This window comes from Cupressus sempervirens, chromosome 5 (assembly GCF_028749045.1).
Source record: "Cupressus sempervirens isolate cs-2001-9-10 chromosome 5, ASM2874904v1, whole genome shotgun sequence".
Taxonomy (NCBI): Eukaryota; Viridiplantae; Streptophyta; class Pinopsida; order Cupressales; family Cupressaceae; genus Cupressus; species Cupressus sempervirens.
Window position 1 is genome coordinate 394,332,813 of NC_143122.1, and position 15,923 is coordinate 394,348,735.

The window sequence follows — 15,923 nt, forward strand, 5'->3', positions numbered from 1 at the left end:
TTCTACAGTGTTTGTCGGAGTCTCTGCTGAAGTGGCCCTTGAATTGATCTGCTTCACGTTTGATTGCTCCAAATCATTCTGCTAATCTAGAATCAAAAACAAATTCATTGTTATTACAACAAACTCGCCTTTGCGTGGTGATTATTATTGAAGGGGAATACACCAATGCGATTTCTCCCCTGCAATATCTCCTTTTGTCTAGGGTTTCATAGTTTCAAATCTTTAAACATGTAATTCGCATTAATGCCTACTCTGCTTGCCATTTTTTTCAATATATTAGTTATTTTAACTATAATCATAATGACCCTCAATTTCGCTAAATGGCTATTTATTTGAATTTATTAAGCATTTTAAATTTATAAATAGTTGCATTGTAATTTTAATTTAATATTAGATATTAAATAAATGTCTAATTACAACCATTTTGTGGGCTAGTTAGCTGCTGATTTGTAAATTGTAATCTTGATTTGCTTCATCTAATTAAAAAACTCATTTAGTGCTAATAGCCCCCACAGAAATACCAAACCAACCCCATTGAAAGACATGTTGTGTACACTACTAAATAATGGATGAGTGTTAACTCTGAAAACAATAACTGATATTTATTTGATTTAAAAATAAATAAAAAATCGAACGGATGGAGCACAAGTTTAGATCATCAGAAGGTTGTGTTCAAATCCCCAAGGATGTTTCACATGCGAATATGTACAGATGTTGAGTGTTTAAATCGAGTGAACTATTGCACTCAAAAAAATTCATAGGTACTGTCCGGCCTTGAATTTGATCGCTGTATTGGCCGTTTTTGCACTTTTGAACCGTATATGATAGGTCAAAAAATTACAAGACCATATGGTTTGATAGACTATTTTTTTAGACAACCGTCAATATGACAAGTAAATTTATTACTAAACCATCAATATTTATTATAGGTAACTTGGTATTATATTTAATATTATACATAAAAGTGATTTCATAATATGTATAATATATATGGATTATTTAAATATATATTATTTTATATGATAGATTTTTCTATTTATTTTTCTTTCTATTTACTTATATTTCTATTTTGGTGAATGCATATTTATATTAATTAGTATCTTATTCAAATACAATATAATAAATTTAAAAAATCTCGTAAAGTACCATACATGAATTTAGAAATTTGCGTCTTTCATAATTTTGTATATAGTACTAATTTATAATTACAATACTTATAAATTTTTTTTGTATATATTAGTAATTAATATTATTATTTTCCAATTTATAGAATATTTAAATTTAAAATGAAAATTGACAATCAATTTTTTTTATTAGAACATAGAATGAAAGTCATGAAAAAATTTTAGCCATAAAAAACATAAAATCATATGACAGCCAGGGCTGACCGAGGCCTGGATACTGTAGTTCACATTATGGAGAAACATAATCTAAACAGGGCATGAAAATTAAAAGAACTTCACTTAAAGTAGCTAAAAACATTAGCTTAATCGGATACCAGCAAAAACAGAAAAAAACCGCAGCACTATTGTTTTAAGCCTAAGATAAATAGAACCATGCACAATATCCCAAAATTATTATTCTTGCATCTATATACAATGGTTCAATTCCGAGTTGATGATATATGCATCATACATCTATCATAGTGACACGTTTATCTTACATTTCCTGAAGCATTGAAATACATATACCCGCATTGAAATTTTACAAATTAGAATTTAGAGAGACTTGAACTTGCCGGATACAGTCATAATACAACACTCCGCCTTCGTATGTCCCAAACAACATCGTGCAACTCGGGAAACATAGTGATAAGCAACAGTTCAAGTAGGCTATATGCAAGCTGCTTAATACATACTGTAGACTGCAAACGAAAAAAAAAATCCTTATTAACCCCAACATGCATAGACCAAAAACTGAAGAAGCTGTCTGAATTATAAGGACCAGAATGTCTCCCACCTGAAGAAATAAATATAGATCTTCTGCACCGCGATTGTACTGCTCCCTGCCAATTATGCTAACTAAAGGTGCTGGTGCTCCTGCAAATCGACATTCAGTGTTATTTAAATGAGAATCGCCAAGCATCAGCTTCATTTTGCCTACATTATACACCTTGAAATAAAACTTGAGAATTAAAATTTCCCACCAGAACTTTCCATCCACTAAGAGCATCAGAGCCACCACTAGCTTGCCTAGCAAGTAATTATTAAGTGTGTGACATTCTTCAATACTTCATGGTTGAAACACCTCTTCTTACAACCAGAAATACGGGCATAATTTGTTAATTCGGTAACTCTGGTAATCATGACTGATCTGAACTACAGATCATACAGATCCTGTAATTCATGAATATCCTTAATAGGATTTGCCTCTTTGATAACCTTAGATGATTAACCTTCTCGGCGACTTCCTTAGGAGCATTTAATAATATTCTTTTGCATAGTTGTTGTTAGTATAATTACTAACTAATTATGATTTCTAGGAGACGCCAATCTTGGAATATAATCAACAGTTTATACATAAGGGCCGACTTAGAAAGAGTCATGTCCTTTGTAAGGACATGCCTCTTGGGTGCAATATAAGCATGAGGTTAGAGAACACACAAAATATACAATTAAGTCTGCTCCTCTACATTACTGCCTTATGTGATTTATTGCAGGGGTAAGAACATTTCCAGAATAGTTATTATAGTCCAAGTAACACTTCATATAAAGGTATTTATATTCAAGACCATCTTCAGCATCAAGAAAGGCATTATATCACTTGGATTTGTAGCAGAATCTGCAGAAACTTTACATAATTATTTAGCCATGACATAAGCCATAGATTTTGATCAATGTTTACTTCTTTTAAACTATATTAATCAAATTAATGTAAAATAATTAAGCAAACTTAAAGATTCTTCCCTGATGATGCGTTATTAGATTCAAGGGAGACACCTGATGGATAAATGGATTCCCTCAAGTGTGGAAAAATCAAATCTAATTGGCAGCGTTTTCAAGATGAGGAAGGTAAAGCAATCTATGGAATCATTACCAATAACATAGCTGAAGCCATGATACAACTGGAAAGCATTCATATAGAAGTCAGTTCAACAATGATTTTGATTTTTCCGCCTTCTTCATGTCAGAATATCAGATATTCAAATAAGTTGGTCAGTGACAGAATGTATATAATCCCTAAGTGATTCACGGAACATTGTTTCAACCATAGTTGAAAAACTTGCCAGGGCCAAAAAAACACCTTGGTGAAAACTTAGCAAAAACTCAAGAACTTAAAAATTTGCTTAAATTTAATTAGAAATGGCATTCTTTTGCAAAATTCAAGAGGAGATTCCAATGAGTCAATAAATGACTGCACAAAAGAAACAAGATGAGTCTACATATATTTGATTGATATGAATGCAAATTGAGTACAAAATGACATTCTCATGTGGAATGCTGATGGCTGATAATCTGATAGTCTCAAGCAAAATTTAAAAAATAAATTGTTTTTGTAAAACTATAAGTAAATACTAGTGTTACAAGACCCGGACTTGGCTGTAATGTCCCCTTTCTAGGCAATAAAAATGAGTGGAATGTTGACTTATCACATGAGTTCCCATAGGTTAACCAAATGGTTCGTGGGCCCATTCTTAGGTTCGTAGAGTGTTGCAGCGGCTCCACGAGGTATCTTGATCCTTCTGACGCAGTTCCTATTTTTAAGGGAGAACTGGCAATTGATTGAATGACCTCCCAGGGGACCACAGGGCAGTACAGGAACCACTTGAGTAATTTCTGGTGATTAGAGTGAGGTTCCTAAATTTTGGGGCAAGTTCTTTTTTTCTATAAGGAGCTGCTAGTTAGCCTGTAGAAGGTCAGACAGTAGCAGCGACCACAACACTTTAGACAAACTTCAATTCTGAGCTCCAGATTGCGATTTATTAATAAATAAAGAAATAACTAGATATTTCCCGAGTATGGGTTTAAATAAATTATAATAATGTCAGTTTATAGTATTAAACTGTATTATGATAAAGTAACAAGTTCGCCGAGCTCTGTGGAAATAGCAGATTCGACATTCAAGGAGGAAATCCCTTGAGAGAAATAGCTGGATGTTCCTCCAGTCTATTCACAGGTTCATGATTATTGATAATTCAGCTAGGGAGCAATTTAGAGGGAAGATTTATGCACCTTGGAAAGAAAAAGCACATATACTGTGTTGTGGATTGGTCAGTTTGGAGTTGAATTGGAGTCTCAGAGAAAATCCTGGCTAGCCATACATCACCAAGCGAGGCTGATGTCATTATTTACGGAGAAACTTGGCAAGTTTCATGAAGGGGTTTGAATCAGATTTGTAGTACCTACAGGTCAGTGATTAAGGAATAGTAATATTGCAGTAGCAGATTGAATTGGAGTGGAGATACTTCATCACCTTGTATCATGACTTAAATGCATCTAGGATGGAGGTCAAACCACAGCTAGTATGTTGAGTGAGGAGGCATAGCCATGGTGGACTCCTATGACTAGAGCCCCTACCTCTCCCCTAGTTTTTACTAAAGCTGGTAAGAGGGAGATGTAAACTGTTTTGATGTTGTATTTACGAGTGTTACATGGCTCTGCGGCTCAGTCGTCTTTGCATAGTCTATTAGCCAATTCTTGTGCCTGAGACTCTACCCCAGCTGCAAGTAAATAAAGGAATTTAAAAAAAAAATTCTTTTGACTTGTACATCTGTATACATTTGCCTCAACTAGTCATCTATATAAGTTTAATTTAGAGGCAAATTCAAACACTGTTTAGGAAAAGAATTAAATTATGTTCAGGCACAAATATTAGTTCCTTTTGGGTTATGCATAATCAGACTTCTACAGCTATTTAAGATTATATTCATTTTGTATGCTTTTCTGAAAAAATCTTCGTACAAAAGATGGAAAGCCTCGTGCTCCAAATCAGAACAAAACACCTTATTTTTAGTTTTCCTTATATAATAGGGAATACTTCTGAAATCATGCCATTGTGCAAAATAAAGATAATAAAAGTAACGCTTCAACATAACCCAAAAATAACTAATATTAGTGCCTAAATATAATTTAATTCTCTACCTAGAACAGCTCAAATCTGCAACTAAACCAAGCTTATATATATGGTCTTGGATGATGTAAATAAGTATGTGGATGTCACTGAGGCTGAGCAAGCAAATATCATGACCACAGAATCACAAAGGACCTATATTAGGCTTATGTTGTAACACGTAGGAGGGTTGCAGGGTCAAGTGGTCACTGATATATACTCCTTTGAGCTTTAGTTTTCTAGGCTCTAGCTTTTATTTTGATATTGTTTTGAACTTACCATTCCATGGATTTCATATTCCATAAATATTGTAGACATTTAACACTATTTAAATTTCTAATTGTTGTTTAGTTTAACTTATTTCCTTCAGCTAAAGCGTAGAATTACACTTATGTGATCAATGTACAGATTTTCAATTTGCTGAGTTTTTACTACGTCTGGACGCCAAGGCCATGTCTGAGTCAAAAATCAGCTTTCTGAAACCAAGCCGATGAAAGATGCCAACCGGGTCTTTGATGAAAATGTTGATGTTTGTTTATCCAAAAAGACCTTGAAGTGAATGATGGTTCTTTGATTTGTGTTTTTCTAGTTCTTAATTTTATTTTTTTATAGGTTTTCTGATTTTTATGATATATTCAGATTACAGTGCTTGCAAGAAACGAAAGAGAATGCTAATTACAATCTGTCTAAAACTAGCAACAAGAATGTACACCTAACTCTGATTTCCTTTTTATTACTAATACTTCTAGTCTGCACTGATCTGGAAACCTCCAACTTTAATACCAATCTCAAAATAAAAGCTAGAGCCTAGAAGACTAAAGCTCAAAGGAACATATATCAGTGACCACTTGACCCTGCAACCCTCCTACGTGTTACAACTTATGCCTAAGATAGGTCCTAGGTGATTCTATAGCCATGATATTTGCCTGTGTCTCAAGCTCAGCCTCAGTGACATCCACATCCTTATTTACATCATCCAAGACCATATATATGAGCTTGGTTTAGTTGCAATTTGAACTGTTTTAGGGAGAGAATTAAATTAAATTTAGGCTCTAATATTAGTATTTTTTGGGTTATGTTGAAGCATTCCTTTTATAATCTTTATTTTGCACAAATGGCATGATTTCAGAAGTATTTCCTATGATATGAGGCAAACTAAAAATAAGGTGGTTAGTTCTGATTTGGAGCACGGAGGTTTATGAACTAATCACCATGAGGCTTTCCATCTTTTAAGATTTTTTCAGAAAGGCATTAAAAAATGAATATAATCTTAAATAGCTGTAGAATTCTGATTATGCATAATCCAAAAGGAACTAATATTTGTGCCTAAACATAATTTAATTATTTTCCTAAAATCATCTTCAAATTTGCCTCTAAATTAAATTCATATAGATTACTAGTTGAGGCAAATGTATACAGATGTATAAGTCAATTTTTTTTTTTTTTTTTTCCTTTATTTACTTGCAGCTGTGGTAGAGTCTCAGGCACAAGAATTGGCTAGACTTCACAAAGTCCGAGTCCAGAGTTGAATAGACTATGCAAAGATGACTCGGCCAGACTCACAGAGTTGTAACACTCGTAAATACAACATCAAAACAGTTTACATCTTCTTCTTCCCAGCTCTAGTAAAAGCTAGGGGAGAGATAGGGGGTCTAGTCCTAGGACTCCACCATGGCTATGCCTCCTCACTCAACACTACTAGCTGTGGCTTGACCTCCATCCTAGATGCAATTCCTAGTAGCACTAACAATGACTCCTTATTGTCCTCATCCTCCTCAATGTCATCCAATATAAATTCAAATCCACCCTCCGTAGCCTGTCTCTCCAAATCATATTTCTCCTCCCATGGAAGCAATGTAGGCTGCTCCTGCAATATCTAATCACTGTAAGAATCTAATCATCCAAATTAATTGGATCAGCTGGTGTTTCCTCCACCTTCATTGTGTGCAACCAAAGATTATGTTGCACAAAGATAAGGTCGTTAAGGGCCTTTTGAGCTAACTTGTTCCTCTTCTTCATGTGGATGGCCTCAAAAAAGCTCCAATTGTGTCTTGGGCCTCAAAGAAAGCACAATAAAATGACTTCAGACTCACAGTTGTGAGTCTCGGTGTTTACTGCTATACCTGGTAAATTAAATACATAAAGTAATAATACAAATTGTAGTGCATACCGAATATAACAGTAACATATATTTCTGTCATGAATTCATTACAGAGAAGAAGACCAGAGATGTATAGTCAAGTATTACAATTCATCCAACTCTATACTACTCTCTTCCTTGGCAATACACAACATATTTAAAGGACCCAATGTTTGCTAGGAGAGACACAACCGTCAACCAACACACACTTATAACTACTCGAGAGTGACAATAAATGAACAATTAGTACTTTGATGACAATTAATACATTGGAGGATCACCAATTTTAACAACCATAACAAAAGGCATTGTGTGCCGACTATATCATCCACCCAAAAGAAAAACTCATCTTCAAGATGACAAGTATACATCAAGTAATAATCAGAAAGACTATGGCAAAAGTGAGCCAATGATTTGTAATATGTAAACTCAACCTTATATTGTGTTTCAAAAATCAAATGGGGGTCAAGGGGAAGTGAAATGTCCTTTTCTTTGTAATGAATTCGTGAGAAGTTTCAACACTTGTATTTGTCAATTCTATATGTATGAAAAGTCATTGTAAATATTATCATTTGGTGATTTAATAGATTAAGGTCATTTTATACAAAGTCAGCTAGTTAGTTTGTAAGCTCGGCATTGTTATTTATTATTTCAGATATTGTAAAAAAATCTCAAAAAAGCATAAACTCCGAAAAAAACTCAAATGACTATAAAACTTGCAAAAAAAAAATCTCTGAGATAGTGAAACAAAGATGCAACCATTGGAGTTATGACTGCTGTTAGAGTGGTTTCCTACCATCCTGCAGGGTTGGGTTTGTTTAAATGCAGCCATAGTGGTTTGAAATAAAGAAACATTGTGCTCACATGGTTGATATTTGAGTGACCAATACTCTTGTTTTTGTGGATATGGGAAAGTGGCATAGCTTGGAAAAAATAGTTGAGGACTTTTCTCAATGTAATGATCCCTTTTTAAGACATTAATTGATTTGTTCGAAAATTCCCAATTAGGGTTTGAATTACACTTGGGGATGACAACTTCTATTTTTTCATCGTAAGAGAATACCCATTCCCAATAATTATCATATGTCATTATGCATTTAAATCATATTTAGAAAATACAAACTTAAACCTCAATTCTTTAATCCTAATTCCTAACCCTAAGGCGGATGGTAGAATTACCATTCTCAAGTATGCAAACAACTTGAAGCTCCTTGATGGTTTTTACCCATTTTGGGACTCTTTGCCTCAATGTGAGAGAATTACGCCTCCCCCTTCACAAACTCCCTATCCCATTAGTTGTATTAGAGAGTGATTAAGGAATTGTCTTAGTATATGCTAAAATCTTTGTGTCACAAATATAAGTATAGACTATAATTGAATTACATTATTAAATATCTAAGGCAATTAATGAATGGTTCATAATACATTTGATAGTTAACATATTTAAGCCTAGATTCCTTATGTCTCTCCTAAAATCAATAGCAAGGAGATTCTAGATTTACTTGTCGTAGGATGATTGACACCAGTACATTCTTTGGATTTATTCTTGCTCTCCTTACACAACACCAAACTATCCTCCCAAGGTGCTATAGCAAGAAACTAAGAAATAGATTTATTAATAAACTACTTCAAATGAATTACAAACAATCAAAATTATATGTGTATGTATATATATTTAATTCATTGTTACTAATACACGCGTGCACACACACAAGATGTGTATATGTTGTTAGCCCATACATATATTTTTAATTTCATTATCATATAATACTTAAATCACAAGGTTTGAGTTCGTGTTTGGCAAAAAAAATGGGATGAAGTTCGGTAAGAATAAAAAGTTAAGAAAAGAATTGTGATTAAATTCACTTAATAAATTAAAAAAAATATATAAGTAATTCGTGTAAATTATTTAAAAATAACTAAACTTAGATAAACTGATACAATTTTTTAATTTCCTCAAATACCTATATACATATTAACATGATAAAAGAAATGATTTTAAATATATATATATAAAATAATATTTTTCTAATAATGTACATATGTAAAAAAAAAATTTGATAGGTAATCAGCCAAAACTTAGATTATTTATTATTCATTTATTATTATTGTTAAGATTAATTATTATTATGTGTTAATTTTGAGTAGATTCTAACCCAAGACCTCCCCGATGAGAGGCTTGCAATTTACCGATTGTAAATTATTTAAAAGTAACTAAACTTAGATAAACTAATACAATTTATTTAATTTCCTCGAATACCTATATACATATTAACATGATAAAAAGAAATGATTTTATATATATATATATATATATATATATATATATATATATATATAGTTGATAGGTAATCGGCCAAAGCTTAGATTATTTATTATTCATTTATTATTACTGTTAAGATTAATTATTATTATGTGTTGATTTCGAGTAGATTTGAACCCAAGACCTCCCTAATGAGAGGCTCGCAATTTACCGATGTGTTGTAGGCTCTTGCCTAATGTACATATGTAATTTTATTTAAAGATGTATTCATATTTAATTGTATCTATTTATTTATACTAATATATAAAATAATAATATTATCTAAAATAGTATTATCTAAATATATAAAAACACAATCTAAATAAATAACCTTAATAAAGTTGAAAAAAAGAGATACAATGACATGACACTACAAATAACCATGTTGAAAGTACATCACTTGTGAATCATTTGTCTTCTCTAGACAACACTTGCGAGTCATCTGCCGCCTAATTCTGTTCTCCATATGTCTATATGTAATCCTTCCCGTCTGGCTGAGAGACGATAAAATGTGATTAACACCCCTAGAAAAGTGGAAAAAAACTTTTACCTTGGGAATGGTGTTCTGGAGATAGTGCTAGGTATATATCCTTACAAATATTAGGTGATTTTCAACAATTTTTTTATACAGTTTTAAGGTTCACCGAATTTTGAACCTCATGGCCTAAATTCGGTGAATCCTATGACTAAGACTAATAAAATATGTGTGTATGTGTGTTAATATTAAATAATCTATAATCCATGTTTATCTATGTTTATCAAATATTTTAAATTATTTATATTTATATTTATGAAAACTTACTAATTCTATATATCTGTATCTATCTAGCTATCTATTTTGCTATTCACTTATTTATCAATACATATCTTTAAAGTGCCTGCCACCTCTATTCCAAATATTACTGAATTCAATGTACATAACATTTTCTACACCATGATTTGCTGACTCAAATTCTGCTGCTGAGTCAGCTCTGTTCTTCCTTAATCCCTCCATTGCCTAGGTTTCTCCTTCAACCTTTATGTCCAAAGGACAAATATATTACTTGATCATTGTTTTAATGAGATCGTTTGTTCACATTGATGGTCTTGTCTTCTCTGCGCTGACTTATGACAGTATTTATTTTGCTGTCTTATCCTTCTATAATCTTTGGAGGAGACCCCTATCTCCACTTTAGATCTCTTTCATTGATCAGTTGTGGCCCTTCCAAGCACTAGTGGCTACGAATAGTCATTAACTATAGTTGGAGACAATTAATTTTAATCAACTACTTCGTCGATAACATAGTGACTTCTGTATTTTATTTTATTTTATATTTTTGCAAATTTAATTACTGTTGCTGAATACCAAGAATTTGTTAATAATAGTAATATATTTACATTCATTCAATAATAATGAATATATCATTTGTCTTATATATATATATATTTTTATGATATATTTACTATCAACGAGTATCCATTTTGTATATATAGTCAATATTTATTGATCTTAATTAATTTATTAACTAATTATTATCTGTGGTGATTAACATTATTTATATTAGAGTAACATGACTCGCCAAGAGTCCACCTTTCCGAGGCAGACTGCCTCTGAACTCGGACTCTGCCGAGTCTTGGTAGAGTCCAATTGGACTCGGCGAGTCCATGGACTCGCTAGACTCAACGAGTCCTGATGCCAGGACTCTCGCTGGCGGGTGAGATGGAAAAGACCAAAAAAACATAAAAATGCTTTGTTTAATAGGACTTTTTTGGTTTGTATAACATGTTATTGACCTAAAAAGGTCATTCCACCATTTTCTTATGCTCACAAGAGAGAGGAAAGAGTTAGAGAAGAATATTGGGGTTTTGAGAGAGAAATCAACAAACCAATTTGCTCTCAAGTATTGATTGCTAATGTTTTGTGTATCTTTCTAGCTTGCATTAAAGCATTGAGAGGAGCTTAAGGGAGCATTTGGAGGAGGTTTCTACAAACTTGCTTCCATTGCTTGTGCAAATTTGAAGAGGTAAGCTTCAAGTTGTTGTTGCATTTCTTTGTGTTGTTTTATACTATGTTTTAAACTTTTACATTCGTATTTTTTTAGTATTTTTACTTCTCATTTTGTTTAAATTTGTTTGGTCTCTACTCTCTACTACTAGTCTACTATTTTTTTACTTCTCATTTTGTTTACATTCATATTGCAGCAAGCTGGCAGCGAACAGTAACTTATTGAAATTTGATATAATGTTTCAACAACAAGGTGAGGGAAGTGGAAATAGGCCTCCATTTAACCCTAATGCAGACCCAAGTGCAATAGCAAGGGATAGGGCTTGGAAACATGCCATCTCGGGGCACAAAAAGGGAGTTGTTACATGTTAGCATTGTGGTGTGGTATATAATGGGGGAGGAATAAATAGATTGAAGTATCACCTAGCACATATACCTCGACGTGATGCTAAAAAATGCAAAGATGTACCCCAAGATGGTATGCGAGACATGCAAACTCTTCTAGAGGAAAAAATGGAGCAAAAAGAATTGAAAAAGAAGCAACATGAAGAAATGGCACAACTAGCCAGAGCCCAACAGAGGTCTTCTAATTTTCGCTCTCCATTATCCCCTACTCCACCTACGGATACCACTGCTTCTACGAGTGTGAGCATTGGGCCTCGCATTCGTAAGAAAAAATTGACACTTGATTCTATGTTTGCTCCACGCACGGCTCCAAGTTCACAACCATCGCTTGAGGGCATGGGTTGGAACAAGGATAAACATGATTATGCAAAATTGGCACTTGGGGACTTCTTCATCTACAACAACATTTCATTCAATGCAGCAAGGTAATTATTTATGTAAATTTAAATTTAAGTCTTCTCTTGCTTTCAAAGTTACAAATTTCAGCTTTCAACTTTCAGCTTTCAATAATATGTTTATTTTGTTTTCAAATTTATTTATAATATATTAATTTGTTTAACTTTAAATTTTATTTTATTTGTTTTAGGCCCCCTTATTGGCAAATTGGAATCGATGCTGTTGCTGTTTGTGGTCTGGGGTTCAAAGCCCCTAGTGTTGAAGAGTTAGGAGGCCCTATTTTGAACCAAAAGGTGGCTGATGTACAAGTTGAAATCACGGAGCAGCGTGAGGTGTGGAAGAAAAAAGGTTGCACCATCATGACTGATGGTTGGACTAATAAGAGTAGAACACTCCTCAACTTTCTTGTTTCTTCATCAGGTAAACTGTAATTGTACTTAGAGTCTTAGACATTAAAAATTTAGAAGTAGAACTTGTACTTAAGTGATTAAGTTTATAAATTTTGAATTTATAAATTATGATTCATCATTAATCATTATACTAATTTGTTTCTTTTTCTTCAAGTGCCACGGTTTTTTTGAAATCCATTGATGCCTCAGGAATAACAAAGAATGTTGAATATCTTTGTGGGATAATGGATGAAGTGATAAAGGATGTGGGTGAGGAGAATGTGGTGCAAATATTTATTGATAATGCAGAAAATTATGTTGCTGTAGGAAAGCTTCTTATGGAGAGACACCCTCATCTATTTTGGACCCCTTGTGCTGCTCACTGCATTGACCTCATGTTAGAGGATCTTGGTAAACTCCCTTGGATCAAAACAGTTATAGAGCAAGGAACGAGTGTATGCAAATTCATATATAATCATACATGGGTCCTCAACCTCATGAGGAAACACAATGAGCAAAGGGAGTTGTCTTGTCTAGGGGTCAGTAGATTTGCAACCAACTTCCTCACATTGAAATCCTTGCTTGATTCAAAGGGAGGTTTGAGACGCATGTTTGTCAGTGAGGAGTGGCTTGCATCATCATATGCAAAGACCACTGCAGGGATTGCTGTAGTTGATCATATTTTTGACGAGCCTTCTTTTTGGACACCGATTGCTGATATTGTGACGGTAATTTCCCTTTTTGTCCTCATTTCAACTTTATTTTGTTTATGAAATTATGTTCTAAATTATTGTTCATTTTTTAAAGAAAAAATTTAAAGCTTATTATTTCTTTTCCAACTTTCATAATGATTGCAGTTTGTAAAGTCGCTTATTGTTCTCCTACGAACTACTGACGGAGAGAAGCCCTCAATGGGCTACATTTATGAGGGCATGGATAGGGTGAAGGAGGCCATTCGCTCTTTTTTGCAGGGAATCGAGATAGGTATGGGCCTATGTGGGATGTCATTGATAGACAATGGCACAATCTACTTCACAGGCCTATACATGCAGCGGCCTACTTCCTTAATCCAGCATACCAATTCAGCCCACATTTCAAGGCTGATGATGAGGTGTGGAGTGGCCTCTACGATGTTGTAGAGAGAATGTCACCTGATTCAGCAGTTAGCACAAATATAGTCTGTGAGATTGAGCTATTTAAGAAAGCTCAAGGGGACTTATTTGCACGAGAGTTGTGCAAGAAAAATAAGACAACATTGATGCTTGGTAAACACTAAAAATCTTTGATTCTATATCCTAATTTCTAATAGTAATTCTATTATCATCTTAATTTGATAAATTCAAAGTGATATGATTCAAAAATTTCTTGTTTCAGATGCATGGTGGGAGATGTTTGGCACAAAGGTGCCAAATTTACAGAGGATTGTGATTCGCATCTTGAGCCAGCCATCTAGTGCATTAGGATGTGAACGTAATTGGAGTCTTTTTGAGCACATACATTCAAAGAAATGCAATAGGTTGGTAGTGCAAAAATTAAATGATCTTGTCTTTATTCACTACAACCTTCGCCTTCGCCATAGACAAATCCTTGGCACCGATACAACACCGATTGTATTAGAGAATGTTGATCCTCATGCAAAGTGGAACACAGAGGTGGATGATCTTGTCTTCAGTGATGAAGATGTGGAGTGGGTAGATAAGGTGGATCGAGAGGCTGAGGCAGTAGCGATGGCAATTGAGAAGGCTAGAGCACGATGAGACAGAGTGGAGGACCCTGAGGCTAGGAGTGATGGATTCCAAGCTGATGACAAAGATTATGTGCGTGAGGAGGATGATGATGATAAGGATGAGGAGGAGGTTCAGGGTCAGCCTCAGACATAGGCAGAGAGGATGGCTCTAGAGTCTTCCATGACTTATCTTAGCCTCACTCGTAGGAGGACATAGAGGATGGCTCTAGTTGTTATTTTGATATATATTTTGAACATTTGAATTTGATACCATGGATTTTGTAATCCATGAATGTTGTAGATATTTGAGTCTTTGATACTGGAGTGACACTATGTTATTACTTTATAGTTTATAATTTTATATTATGTTATTTAGTTTTTTTTCCTTCAAAAATTCGCTTTTATACTTATGTGGTCTATGCAAAATTGTGTGTATTAAGTAGCTTCTATTTATCTCAATTATTGTGTATTTGATGTTAATTGACTAAAAGATGCATGAAACAATCTTAAAATCCTTAAAAATCTTTGAATTTCATGAGTTTTTCAATTTTCCGAGTCCTTGCTGAGTCCTTGCCGAGTCCGGTCACCGAGTCCGTGTCTGAGTCAGATTTTGACTTTCTGAGTCAAAGGTGAGTCCGAGTCCCGTAACACTGTATTGTTCACTAGCAATATATTTACTCATATAAAGAATTAGTTTAGAAATTAATCATGTATTCTCATATGGATCAAACTATATTTTGTATTTTATATATATCACAACTCATGACAGTGAAAGTGAGGTTATGATTTGCACCTTTATGAAGATTATATTACGAGGACATCTAGGCACTCAGAAAAATCACTAGTTGGTAATAGGTTGCAGGATTGGGTTTTGGTGAGACATATAACTACCTTAGAAAAAGTGAGTGTAGATATTGTCATATCAGCAGCTTGTACCTTACCAGTTACACCATCCATCGTCAGTTCAAGATGGACAAAACATTGTCATATGACAATCTGCTTTTTGAGGTTGATATTCATCACTCACTTGAGTTGAGCTTGGCACAATTTTCACCATTTGCAGACTCAGTTTAATTTCCTATAGCAGCAATTGGTGATTTTCCTACATCCACATATTAGTGATAAGGTTGAGGATGTGGCTACATCCGTTGCAGTTACAGGTGCAATTGATACAATTAGGATGAGTGCATCTATTAAGAGCAGCGCACAAACGCATGTTGCACTAGGTTCTCTTGTGGCTACATCCACTATAGGGGTTGTTGGTGATGAGTTAGATGATGGAGGTTTTATTCAGAACTATGATGGTTAGAGTTTGATCAAGGAAGGATTTTTTTATCGTGACTACATAAGGAGGAGTACTCATCACTACTTTTCTAATCCACACAGAGGATTTAATGATGCATCAGTGTGGATTGGCTCCAAGGTTGTACCATACTTTTTGGGATGAGAATTCTCCATTTGGAGTAGATGGAATTAGTGGCTGCAAGTTGGATGACTTGCAAAGTCAACACATCCATGGGAGTTCAATAGAG

The 15,923-nt window shown here is 34.0% G+C and overlaps 1 protein-coding gene across 2 annotated transcripts in view; it reads right to left on the reverse strand.

The window, feature by feature from the left end:
- Positions 1 to 1,528: 1,528 nt before the first annotated feature.
- LOC149556461 (uncharacterized) overlaps positions 1,529 to 15,923 on the reverse strand; it is a 208,989-nt gene continuing 194,594 nt past the window's right edge. For both annotated transcript variants that reach the window (XM_089830779.1, XM_089830778.1), the window contains 2 exons: positions 1,960 to 2,039; positions 1,529 to 1,864 (listed from right to left, as the gene is read on the reverse strand). In XM_089830779.1, coding sequence (XP_089686905.1) covers positions 1,748 to 1,864; positions 1,960 to 2,039 — 197 coding nt within the window. In that variant the 3' untranslated portion in view covers positions 1,529 to 1,747. The remainder of the gene's footprint in view (positions 1,865 to 1,959; positions 2,040 to 15,923) is intronic.